The sequence below is a fragment of the Mugil cephalus genome, chromosome 9, assembly GCF_022458985.1.
Source record: "Mugil cephalus isolate CIBA_MC_2020 chromosome 9, CIBA_Mcephalus_1.1, whole genome shotgun sequence".
NCBI lineage: Eukaryota > Metazoa > Chordata > Actinopteri > Mugiliformes > Mugilidae > Mugil > Mugil cephalus.
This window is the reverse complement of record NC_061778.1, coordinates 8,576,663-8,590,187: the sequence shown is the minus strand read 5'-3', so window position 1 is coordinate 8,590,187 and position 13,525 is coordinate 8,576,663. Positions and strand designations below refer to the sequence as shown.

General features: G+C 42.8%; 1 protein-coding gene across 1 annotated transcript in view; it reads right to left on the bottom strand.

The window, feature by feature from the left end:
• Nucleotides 1-1,130: 1,130 nt before the first annotated feature.
• pitpnm3 (PITPNM family member 3) overlaps nucleotides 1,131-13,525 on the bottom strand; it is an 87,017-nt gene continuing 74,622 nt past the window's right edge. Inside the window, 9 exon segments of the mRNA XM_047594929.1 lie at nucleotides 1,131-3,663; nucleotides 5,020-5,198; nucleotides 5,200-5,444; nucleotides 5,585-5,713; nucleotides 5,902-6,085; nucleotides 6,215-6,364; nucleotides 6,576-6,724; nucleotides 6,827-6,943; nucleotides 11,774-11,890. Coding sequence (XP_047450885.1) covers nucleotides 3,548-3,663; nucleotides 5,020-5,198; nucleotides 5,200-5,444; nucleotides 5,585-5,713; nucleotides 5,902-6,085; nucleotides 6,215-6,364; nucleotides 6,576-6,724; nucleotides 6,827-6,943; nucleotides 11,774-11,890 — 1,386 coding nt within the window. The 3' untranslated portion in view covers nucleotides 1,131-3,547.

Here is a 13,525-nt window from a genome sequence, read left to right as displayed (position 1 = left end):
AACCAGTTTGAGATGATATGAGCTTTGTGACATAGTGCATTATCCTGCTGGAAGTAGCCGTCAGAAGATGGTCCACTGTGGTCATAAAGGGATGGACATGGTCAGAGACAGTACTCAGGTAGACTGTGGCATTTAAACCATGCTCAGTTTGTACTAAGGGCCCAAAGTGTGTCAAGAAAATATCCCCCCACACCATTACACCACCACCAGCCTGAACCGTTGATACAAGACAGGATGGATCCATGCTTTCAGGTTGTTTACGCCAAATTCTGACACAATGTTGCAGCTGAAATCGAGACTCGTCAAACAAGGCAACGTTTTTCCAATCGTCTATTGTGCAATTATGGTGAACCTGTGTGAACTGTAGTCTCAGTTTCCTGTTCTTAGCTGACAGGAAGGTCACCTGGTGTGGTCTTCTGCTGCTGTAGACCATCTTCTTCAAGGTTGGACGTGCTGTGCGTTCAGAGATGGTATTGTTCATTACTTGGTTGTAACGAGTGGTTATTTGAGTTACTGTTGCCTTTCTATCATCTCTAACCAGTCTGCTCATTCTCCTCTGACCTTCCCATTTTAATGTAAACCCTGGAGATGGTTGGGTGTGAAAATCCCAGTAGATCAGCAGTTTCTGAAATACTCAGACCAGCCCATCTGAGCAATTGAACAGGTGTACCTAATAAAGTGGCAAGTGAATGTATATTTCATTACATTCTGACTCAGATTGTGTGTGTGTATATATATATATATATATTTAAGTACTGTTAATACTAAGCATCTCACAGAGCTGAAAACATTGCCCTGTACAACCTGTGTTCTGCAGTGACAATAAAGGATATTCCATCATTGTGTGACACATGATGAGGTCTATGGCTGCAGCTCTCTCTGTAACCGTCTCTTTGTCTAATGTCTATAATAAAGCAGCACTAAGTCAGACCAGGTGAGTTACTGTATTTGAGGGGCAAAAAAAAAGAAAAAAAAAGAAAAAGGAACGCAACCAAGTAGGTGGATGTTACACTTAACTCTGATGCTTTACAGTAAAGCACCTGAAGTAAAACAGCAGGTGATTCAGCTTCCATTCCTGGATATCAGGCTCAGGTGGAATAAATAGTAGTAAGACGGTGTAGTAGCAGAGCTAAATTCTTCAACTGTGAAACATCTTTATTTATGCAATAATGAAGGACGGGCCGTGTCCAATAAATACAACGACAGGTTCATCATCACAGGAGATCTGTACAAAAAACAGGAAACGTTGCAGCAACATAGGATCTCAGAATAAATGAGAACTAATTAATTCATACAAACCATTAATAAATGGCAAATCAGGTCAGTACCCAATAGTTAAGTCATGATGTGGTGAATACCAATAATTTGACAACATTAATTAGTACTCGGTGAAGGGTTAATAATATTCATATTAGGAGAAGTTTTCTCACATAGTGGGTTTTATAATCTTCATCATTTATACCACTGGTCTGTTTTCTACTCGGCTTACACATTATCAACAGCGCCTCATTCTCAGCTATTTACCACAGATTTAATTTGACTTCGCTCACTGCGATTCACCACAACAACTGATAGCCTTTAGCTAACAATATCAAATGAATAACATGCACAGGACAATCACCATTTAACCATTAGATCGTTATTTGCCATTTACTAACACCTTTGGGCTAAAATGCTGCCCGTTTTAAACAGTTCACTCCTCCAATGTGTCATTATAAAGGATATAGTATGAGTTGGATGGAGTCTCTTCGATTATGTGCTTACACGTGTGGCTGGGATGGTCGTTTTGCTGCCTGGATAACAATGAATCACTACCTAGATGCGGAACATAATCGAGTTAAGTATTTCAGTATTGTTTCTACAATATTATACAATTACAGAGTAATGCTAATTGGTGCACTGCAATTACAGGGGCGGCACTACAGGGAATCGTACGTACTGAGTGGTAATCAAATAGCTAATTACTGGACCACCTATGGCATTCAGGAGGAGAAAGAAACAGAGTCAAATATAGCGCCCTGCTTGCACCTTCCACTCCGCTACGCAGGTTTTCAGTTCAAACCAGACACCTTGAGACCTCGTAAACCTCATTTTTTCTTTCATAGCAAATATAAAAGCCTCGACTGAGTAATCCTCAGACGCAATGCTTCACTTCGACACTATAAAAATACATGATCCGTTCAGAAAAACCGGCAGCACGGTACTGAGCCGCAGCGAGAACGTGTCACCCTTCCTCTACAGAGGCATTTACTTGTCATTGGTCTCTCTGTCTTCCCCTTAAGCACGACTATACAACAAACACTCTCTCACGCACACACACACGCACAGTATTTATCATGGTCAAAGAAAAAAAATTAACCAGATCAAATGCACTTTGTCATGAAGTGTACAGCGGAACGCAAAACTTTGGCCAAACTAATTCTTTTGTAACTCTACACAACGTCAATTACAATTTAAGGCAGAAATGAAGAATTCAACGAGTCAAACGACAGAAGGTTCAAAAACATACATTGAAAATATTTCTATGTACAATATTTCCTCATACAAAAATATGCACAGATTTTTAAGCGTTACCACCGTTGGGAATTGATCGGGTTTCATCACAAATCTACTGGTTCCAGTGCAGCTATAATAAACGGATGCGAGGGCTCCCTGTTCTATTGTTTCGTGTCTGTTGTACCGGTGTATCCTGCGAGCTACCGCACCACAACTACCAAGCGACTAACCTAAGGTCACCTATGACGCTTATTACACAGTCATTATGAATGATCACTTTTTACAACCCCGCCCATCAATCTGTAAACATTTTTTTTTATCAGTTTGATCTTTACATTTACAGCGCACAATCTGCAGGAAAACAAAATATGTACATTGAGTAAAGCTCTTCCGTTTTCCGGAGCTCAAAGTCGCCGCTGCGTCGGGAACCCGCCGCGGCGATGTAGTGCAAAACATGACCTCGGGGGCTGAAAGGTGCACACCGCAGCGCTTCAGCGGCTGCGCAGCGGGTCTGAGGCGGCTGTCGAAAGGCATGTTCTGCCTGAGTGGCTGAGGGCAGTGCGTGCATGCGTGCGTGCGAGCGGGGAGGGTGGGTGAGGGGGTAATAAGCCAACCACAATGAGGGGGGAAACATCCAACAGCGGGAGAGAAATGGAGGCAAAGGCTGGCTGCTTTTCCAGGCTCCGGTTTGCAGAGCTCACGCAGAGACTGGACCTTAATGTCACAGCGATTCTGTGTCCAGAGGCTCACACGTCCAGTATTTACATTTGCGGAGGGGTGGCGCAGGAGTCTGTCGCGGCCACCTGTCAGCATTCGAGCCGGTCTGAATGGGAGCGGAGCGTGTTGCAGCATCTGGCGGTCTGCCGTTAGGCCGGGGCGAGGTCTCGAAAAGCTTTGAATTAAACGCGTTATTCATCCCCCCCCGGGACACGTGCTCGCATATAAATATGTGTGTAAATCTCCCATTCCTAAGTACAATCCTCTGATTTTACAATTAGACAGAATTTGAGCTTGACACAGACATTCGCAAAAAAAACTGCTGTCATCCACGTCAAATTTCATCCTCTGAGCGGGACTGAGCAGGTGGCAAAGTGTAGAGGGCCAAGCAGGAGGTCACGCTGAGCCGTGAGGAGCACCAGCAGAAGATCCGGTGTATATGTACAGACACTGTAAAAAAAAAAAATGAAAGAGGACAACGGGTCAGGGCTTTTGTATTCAAGGAAAAAGCTCTGTGTGCGTGAACAGTAGGAGCATATTTGTTTCTATAGGCGCGAAGGCTGACACAGCGGCGGTCTCCATAATTGCACAGACAATATTTACGCGTGGATTTCAAGCGCTGGAGGAGACCGAAGTTGCGCAACTGCCACCGTGTGCTATGAACTGCTTCCGAAAATAGCATCACTTAAGCATTTAACGCAGAGAAATCGGTAATCGTAGTTCTGTTTTGCTTTTATAAAAAGATGACCTGTAAATATGTGATGGCTGTGATGTATAAGCTACAGCACAGAACATAATTTAATCAGGCTGGAACGTTTATTGGCTTTGCGGGAACTCGACAGTAGTGAGTAAAATCAATCTGTCAATTTGCAGAGCCTCCAACCAGTGGAGAACCCAGACTGTTCAACGAGGATTCACAAACGCTGCGTTGTTGTTTACTGGCGTCAGCCTTCACCACTTAAAAGCTCTCAACTAGTGTTTGATCACAGGCGGTTTGAGGAAGCAAACTGCAAGACCTTTGAGTTTCATTGTATAAAATGAACTGTCGGCTCCCACCACGTCATTTCTGTGTTTGCACATTGCACCCATAGCTTCGGTTTCCAGTTATATAACCAGGACACGGATCGATTTTAAGCAGGACTGACGCGTGTCATTGCTGTGCTCTGGCACTGTCTAAAGTACGCTACAGTGCACACCACTGATTTTACACAGCAAGATCTGGTAACTAATAACCTATATATTTACTGCAGACGAAGGAGTCTAATCGCACACCCTTTCATCCTTGATCCTTTAAATCTGATGCCTTTTCTCATAATTTGCTTTATGAGGCGTCTAATTCACTGGAATACTCTCTGAAACTGATTTTCTGACAGGTGCAGTCAAAACACCATTTATTTCGTTCGCATGTCATCTTGGAAACCAGTCAACGGGATTTTCTTTTTCCTTCATTTTGGAACAGGTCAGTGAGGTGATCCTGAGACACACTCTACTGCATTTTAATTCTTTAATTTTCTTTAAATACACACTAACATGAATCCAACATATTTTACTAAAGGGATAAGAAGACGTTATCTTTCAGTCAACACTCGTTCAATGAGACATGGAGCGCAGAGCACCACTCTAGACCTGTCAATCTAAGCCTCCTGTACACAGTAGGCTCCACCCCTATCGCTGTTGAGCCAATCACGAGAGCCTCTTCAGTCCCCAGGTAAAATGCCAGAGGCATGATGCAACATTAGCAGAAGAGAAGCTAACTCCCAGTGAGAACAGCGGCTAAAATTACAAAAAAATGAAACCTGGAATCACCTTGGCCCTGGACACTAAGACTCCTTTGTTCTCCTCCTCTTTTGTCCTCCTGCAAACCTTCTATTTCTTTTCTGACGTCAGGGAGTGGTGTCTCCACGGTGTATGGAGGCACGTCCCCATGCAGTTTGTCCACCCCCTCCTCCTCCTCCTCCTCCTCCTCCTCCGCCCCCTCCTCCGTGGTCCTTATCTGACTCCGGCTGGCTCTGGGCTCGCTCAGGCTTGGGGTTGGGTGTGCACGGCGGGTCGGGCTGCTGGACCGACATGGTCCTGCGCAGGTGGGTGCGTTTGCAAAGGAAGTCAGGCTTTGCCGAGAGACCGAATGAACCTTTCCTTAAGACCATCCGAACTGAAGGGGATTTCTTGGGTCTGGCTCTGTGCCCGAACTGAAGGGTGGAGAGGTGTGCAGCGTAACCCTCGCTAAGGAACTAGGAACAGATAGTAAAGGGGGTTAGGAAATCAGACAGAAGAGATTAAAGAAAATGAGAAAAGCCAAGAGGAGAATCTGAAACTTTCAAGAGAAATAAAGCAAACAGAAGCACAAGGACACAAATGAAAACTGAACTACCTGACACTGATTTTGGTACTTCTTCGAAGGTCTGCCAACAATATAAATCTGCGAGGGGCTGAGGCCCAGCATGTTGTAAACAGAGATGTCCTTCATGGAGCCATAAGCAGAGTTGATCTTAATGTGACACTGGTGAGAGAGAACGTAATCAGTTGGAGATGCGTGTGGCATTTCGAAGCAGAACAACCCAAGGCTATGACAGTGTGAGCTTGCAAAACAGTGACAAACAGTGAGAAAAGGGCTCAATGCAGGGCAAGGAACAGGAAAGATTAACAGCGCAGTTAATGTCAGAACAGCGGTTTGTCTCCGATTTGTACCTCCTGAATGAGGTTCCTGAGGAATATGGTCTTTTGCCGCAGCGGATCATGAACGAGGCCTTCAGAGAAGAAGATCATCCCGTGGGGGAAGTTGTGCTGCGAGAGCCAGGACACCACACGCTGTTTCTGCATGTCAGGACGGCCTGTGATGTAGATGATAAGATAGCCCAGGTCCTGCCAGTGCCTGCAAGTGAATAACATCAAGCACTCTCAAACGTGCACATGTGGTCAATTTACAAATTCGTTCATTTGCAAACTCATCCAGACGCACAAGCATATACTCACACACATCCAGAGAGAATAACCTAGTTACCTGACCACATCGACAGCTCCAGGGCGGACCTTTGGGTCGCTGCCCATGATTGACACGCTGGCAGCAAAAGATCCGTCAATACTGAAGACAACACACTCCATGCCCCGTGGCAACACAGTCAGGTAGGCCTCTGCACTGGTTTGATCCCCTCTTTGGATTGAAATAAGAGTGACTGCATGAGAAATGGCAGAAAACTGCAGCTGCTGCATAATACATCCTTTACATCCTTTAAGGCCACCACTCTCTAGTAAGAACCTTGCACTCCTTCACAGAGCATGTATACAGATCTAAATTCAACCATTATCTCGTATGTCGTATTGACGGCACTCTGTGAAGAACATGATACATTTAAGATGCTTACTTGACCACCATTTTAATTGGATAGACTCCCAGTCCAAGCTTCTTGCTCCTGGGTATGGTGTATGTTACCCTGCCACTGCTGTTAGTCACCTCGGTGTCAAAGTGAACCCAGCGGCCCGACTGAGGCTGTGTCATCAGCAGGATGTCCACCTGAGAGTAGCCGGGTGGTGCAACACGTAAAGAGTTAAATCAGCTGCTGATAGAGAAATGTGCACAATATCAGTCGTTACAGATCATGTAGATGCTTCTCACCTTTTCACCAGTCAGAGTGACCATGTCCAAGGGGCCGTACATGAAGCGACCGACCAGAGTCTGGGGTCCGTCCTCAGTGGCGATGACATCATTTACTCTGTGGTTGGCTGTGACGTTCTGCAGTTCATGACAAGAAGGAGCAACACATCAATTATTCAGGACACTAATATCAGTTTTATGCTTTTATTGTAACAATATCCTGTCTGTGATGCTCATCTGATTCTCTGCAGTAAACCTTAGCAGTCAATGAGGAAGATTATGACAAGATTATTGTTAAATTCCCCCAAAAATACTCCTGGGTGCATTTTCAATGTAATGATCCTAATGTCAAGCATTAGAGTTTCCATGTTGTACATTTTTTCAAGAATTTCATATAGGTGTCAAAGGTCCAACATCATTTTTTTTTCAAAGTGAATTACCCCAAATTCAGCCTTGGTCCTGAATTTCAGCCAGTCATGAAGTCACTCTAGTGAGTTCTACTGAGAACAGGCTATTTCTGTGTCTGTACCTTTAAATGCTAATGAGCTTCGTCTCTTTCGCCCCAAAACATATTGTGTTAATTTGTTCATATGTGTTGTTACAGTTACTACCATGTTGCTAACAATAGCTTCTGCTAACTGTAAGGGTAATTGTTACGGTTCGTTGATGCAGCCAACAACAGAGCAATGGCCTTGCTTTGCTAGTACTTTTGCCATGTGTGTTTACGAGGGTTTGCGAGGTGAAAAAATGGCGCCCACTCTGTAATTTTAGAGGGCAGGTTCATCTATCCGGGGAGTGGGTAAAGAAGGGAAAAATCTCAGATGACCCTGTTTGAGCAAACATTAGCTAAAAAAGGGGAGCAAGCAAGTGAGGGAAATGACTTTTGACTTTTTGGGAAATTATTTTTTTCACTTCTGGAGCCTCATACAGAGGCAATGGATACACATATTACTGTTAGAAAGCCTTTATAAAGTGAATTTTTCATAATATGGAACCTTTAACTTTTACCCTCGTTCTTAAACTTTTGAAAGCGCGCAAACAATCTTTGAATCATCAAACCTCCCAGCAGAGCCTGAGATAAACAACATTTTTAAAACTACTTTATATTAACAATTAATTACTTGAATATAATTAAGTTTAAGAAACACCCAAAAGCAACAGACAATATTAAAGCAAACAAGTCTGACACAGCTAAAATATAGTGTGGGGTACCTCAAGGCTCTATTCTTAGATTTTAGTATTTTTGAATAATAGTCTTCAAATACAACAATACAAATTAAGGCTGATGATAAGTTTTCCACATCATGGTGTAGCATCATAAAAGCTGTTCCTTAATTTTAAAAACATTTTTTATCTTGAAGTGTTTTGTACAAAGGAAATGAAGCACTTGTCATGTATGTGTATATAGTTCAGGCAAACAAAGAAAGGATGAATTCAAAAATAGAGCATAAATAGTTTTAATTGATCAATTAATTTGTCCAAAGTGCAGTAATCTGAACAACTTTAACCAAAATGACATCAATTCTCCAAAGTACACTTGCAGGGTTTGTGGCAGGCAGGCTGCAGAATGAATGTGACACAACATTCGGTGCAATGAATAAGAGGCTAAAACATTTCCACAGGATTATATACTGTATGTTCACAGTATGAAATTACTTCTGTGTCTGCCTCAGCTATTGTGAGGCTCAGGCAGACACATCCCCGCTGGTATTTGTCCTTGTTTGAACTTTCCTTCCCAGCCTTTTGAGACATACTGTACACAATGAGAGGAAAAATGGCTGACATGTCTCCCGCTCTGATGTGTTTCATTTTCAGATTTCAATACCCAGCAAAATACTTCACAAATACAGAAAAGTCCCCTAAACTCTCCAACAAGCTCTCTTGTCTTGTTCATTTTCTCCATATTGCATGATTCAGTGAGTACCTCGTAGTGAATCGGCAGAGAAACACTAATCCCTAAATCTCCTCTTGCTGAGATGGTTGCATTTTAATAGGATATTATGAGCGTACTAATGTTTGATTCACAGACCCCACTGCGGACCACCACGACAGAAATTTTAATTTTTCTTCCTGTTTCTTTGCCCTTTCCGTGACCTTTACTTTATCCTGGAATATTTTACAGAGTGCACACGCTCTTTTTTCGACACCCCGCTTCTCCCCTCAATAACTAGTCTCATTAAAATGTGGTTGGCCCAGCTCTAGATAGTATTTCTCATTCTGCATTTCTGAATCTTAAAACAGAAGAAACAAGACAGCTTCATTTTGTTCACTTGAAAATCACTGTTTATTGACAACACAGGGAAAGTTAATAGAGGTTCTGCACTTAACACGTATACCAATAACGTAATCAACCGTGTTGTTGTGTTTCACTGTTTCATCACGTCAGCTAATGATAATTGATTTAAAGGATGTGACATCTAACAAGGAAGTTTGACATTTCCAGCTGCTATCCTGCATTAGCTTTGTCAACAGTTAATTGTTTGCCAGCACGAGGCTGCGCTGATCCTGTGATGGCAGGCACGCAGAGTGAGCAAACATGTATGTGACCGCATATGCATGGGCGCAAACATTAAACATGGCAGACTGCTGCGATGTGACTCGACGAGGCCTGAGTGTGCTCAATATCTTCTTAGATTCCCTCGCACACAATTCTCAAAGAACTCTCCGCAAGGCCATATGCAAAAAAACAAAACAAAAAACAACACAAACGAGCAACATGTGGCTCGGTATCAAATTCCACTCGCAGACAAAAGAGTTCAAGATTTGAGTTAGCGAGTGAGACGCCTGTCTGTGAAAGAGCAGCAGAAAACACAAGAAACAACAGCCGCAGTGGTGGTCGCTCCCCGGCTGGGACAAGGACCTCTCGCTGAGCCAGAGAACATCAGAAATAAATGCCAAGTCTCTCTGAATAGTATCAATCTGCAGCAGATGAGCTGGCTGCGCCCAGATTGAATCAGCATGGTGCTGCTCTAAATCTCCACTTACTGAATTGTATTCAGGATGGGGCAAATTCTCTAAGCGCCAACCTGAGAAACGCATCACTTAGCCGAGGTGAGGCATGAACAAGGCGAAGGAGAAAGGAGAAAACCTTGTCAAATATAGACACGTTTCCATGGTACCCTGGTTATACAATTCTATTTATAGCCTCACGAGAAGCACGCAGTCACTAACTTTGAGCCTTTAGAAAATGGATCGCAATGTGACCTTGATTGTTATACATGGCTTGGATGAGAAGCATCGTAATTGAATGTGTCTGCCTGCCTCAGTGCTTCAAGGTGAAAGTGTGGGAGTGTTTTAAGAAATTCAGGCTACAGCCAATTCGTGCAGGCTGCAGCACTATAAAGCATGATGTCTTCAGAAGCTAATGATAAAGGTTTTTTTTTGCACCGATGGCCGTCATGGCAGCTATGGTCTAGTATTTCATAGCTGTTTAGAAAATGACAAAAAAGCGATAGAGTAGGACAAAAAAAATAAATTAATAACTGAAATGAGACATTGTTTGCATTAAGATGTATAAGGAATATTCACTGTCTCAGGTCTTGTCATCCGCAACCTGTACCGCACTCAGGTTGTTGAATATTATCTCAACAGACCCTCAGTCTGAGAGGCGCGGTAATTTTTTGGTCTGGAGCACAATTATCTTCCTTCAAATGCATCCTTACGGGAAGGAAAACAATTTGTCATGTATCAGTGTGTGTGTGTGTGTGTGTGTGTGTGTTGTTCTTGTACTTGCTACGTACTGAGGGCTGGTGTGAGTTTTTCACCAACAAAGGGAAGTCTCTTTGGGAAGTGAGGACATTTCGGCCAGTCTTCACTTTTTTACAGAGCTGGTTGAGGATTAAGATTCTTTTTTATTGTAAAGGTTACAATTAGGGTTAGGGTTAAGCATTTAGTTGAGATGGTTAGGGTTAGGGTAAGGGACTAGGGAATACATTATGCCAACAAGTGTGTGTGTGTGTGTGTGTGTGTGTGTGTGTGTGTGTGACAATATCTCAGGTTGTGTAACATCTTGTGTCTAAGCCAAACTGCCTCGGGAATGCATTGTGCCAATAAGTGTGTGTGTGTGTGTTTGTGTGTGCATGACAATATTTCAGGTTGTGTAACATCTTGTGTCTAAGCCAAAATGCCTTGTTTAAATATGAATTAATCTGTTCAAATCAAGCTTCAATATACCAGATTCAAAACAATAAACTGCAGAAACAATAAATGCACATTCATGACGATTTTAAAGCATAGGTTTTCAACAGGGGGTCCACGACCCCTAGGGGGGATGCAGAGGTACTGCAGGGGGAGTTGCAAAATCTTTGGTTGATTAGACATTTTTATATATTTTTTAATTTTCCCCTCACAAATTGAAATTTATTTAAACACAATCCAACATATTTTGTTAAAGGGACAAACGGAGGCAGAAGACGTCATCTTTCAGTCAACACTTCACTCATTCAGAGATATAGCAGCTGTCACAACAGTGCACCATTTCACACAGAGCGCCACGCCAGGTCAAGGCCTGTCAATCGAAGCCTCCTGTACACAGTAGGCGCCGCCCCTATCGCTGCTGAGCCAATCACAAGGACGCATATGACACGCTGACTGTCAGGTTCATCTCAACTGGCCGAGAGCCTGTTCAGCCCCCAGGTAAAAGAAGTTTTAGAAGAAGAGGAGCCAGCTGAGGCCAAAATGTTTTGGTGATTCACTGTCTCTACTACATTCAGCTAAATTTAAATCAAAAATTGAATCTGTCAATTATTTGCTACATACTGTTGCTCATGTGTGAAATAATAAAAAAAAAAGCTTGAAATAAATTATTTTAAATGATTAAATTATAATGATGATGCATATCTATAGTTAGTGCTGGACCAAGTTTAATATAGAACAAATATAGTAAGTTGGCCTGAAAGATGTTGAAGACCCCTGTTTTAAAGCAAAGTGGAAAAACAGCGTATTCATGCAAAACAATTAATTTCTCACCCTTAGTTTGACATGTGTCCTCCTTCTGAGCCACTTTTCACGTGGGCTGGAGGGGGAGAACGGAGCTGAGTCCGAGTGGTCCGCTTCCTGGCTCTTCACGCAATCGCATCTCATGAGCTGTCAATAAACATCCAAGACAGTAGACGTTTCAGCACACAGGCCTTTGAAATAACATCCTGCCATTCAGGAGACACAGCCTCGTCCATCAGTGAAGACTCTAGTGTCAGCTGATGCAGTGAAGACAAGACAATCACAGTGTGGAAGGTTGGCCATAACTGAAGCCTTGAAAGAAAATCTGCAGCTAGGTTTAAGGATCATACATTCACATTTTTTAATAGAAAGCTTTCGTGACAAGAGGAACACTGACACAGATTAAGGGCTGAGGGGTGATTTAGAGTACTTGGAGAAAATTACAGCTTACATCTCGAAAGAGGCTCCACATTTGACACAGACGCGGGGTAGCTTGGACATTTTCTTGATGTAATTCACCTTTACTTTAAGGAATCACTTCCAATGATGCTCAAAAATCTCATGACAAATCTTTATATATGATGCAGCTTTAAGTGACTCTGAAATCCTCTTGTACTCTATGTGCTGCTTTTTACACGTCTTCTCTCATAGGAGACGTGACACAGCAGGGTGAAAAAAATATATCTTTGCTTTCTTCTCTGGGCTTCTAATGATCAAAGTGTGTCACTGTTGCCAGAGGCATTTAATGAACAGCCTTCTCACCACCATGGTTTAAGATGTGAGATATTCAAGGTCAGCTCAGTGGGTAGCTAGAGCTTGTAACTTTGACAGGGCTCATGGTTTTAAACCCAGCTTCTGTGCAAGAAATAAGCACCAATGGCAAAGTAAAACTCTTTCAGTCTAACATTGGGTATGACAAGATGATAGAAAGTCGATAATAGAAATATGGAAATGACTTGGAGACCAGTTGCAACCCTTTAAAAAATAAGACACATTTAAGGTCTGACTTCTGTAGGTTGCAGTCAACACCCTTTTTCATTTCTTCATAAACCAGCAACAGACTACAAACTACAGAATCAGAATAGTTCAGATAAAAAGGCTCCCATCTGTCTGAGACGTGTGATTTGAATCCTAAACAACATCACTTCATGGCGCACCTCACCATTTTTGACCATCATCAATCAACGTGAAGGTGAAAAATAAACTTCTATATTACTTGCACTGTTCTTTGCTGCAAATCAAGACCATAACTCAGGACTGGACAGAGGTTCAGCAAAAGAAAAGATGTCGACATCTCGCCGTATTTATGGCACGATTTATTCCTCATTCCGACTGGTTCTGTCCACGGTTACAAACCACAGAGCAGCGTTGATAGGATTACTGGCTTGCTGCCAGACATATTCAGGGCGTCACATGTGCAGAAGAAACCCTTGAACAAATAATCACTGTCTTTCTTCTGAACAAGAGGACTTCATTAAGAGGCAGCAGCTGTTCCTCATGTACACACACACACACACACACACACACACACACACACACACACACAGGTAGGTTGTTCCAAACATCTTGGAGAACAGATCTTCGACGGATGTAGGCTTCCTCGAATCCTTCTGTCTCTTCAAGTAATCCCAGACACACTCCGTGCTGCTGAGATCAGGGCTCTGTGGGGGCCGTGCCATCACTTCCAGGACTTCTTGTTCTTCTTTAAGCTGAAGATAGTTCTTGATGAACTTGGCTGTATGTCTGGGGTCTTTGTCATGCCACAGAATAAACCCTGATGGT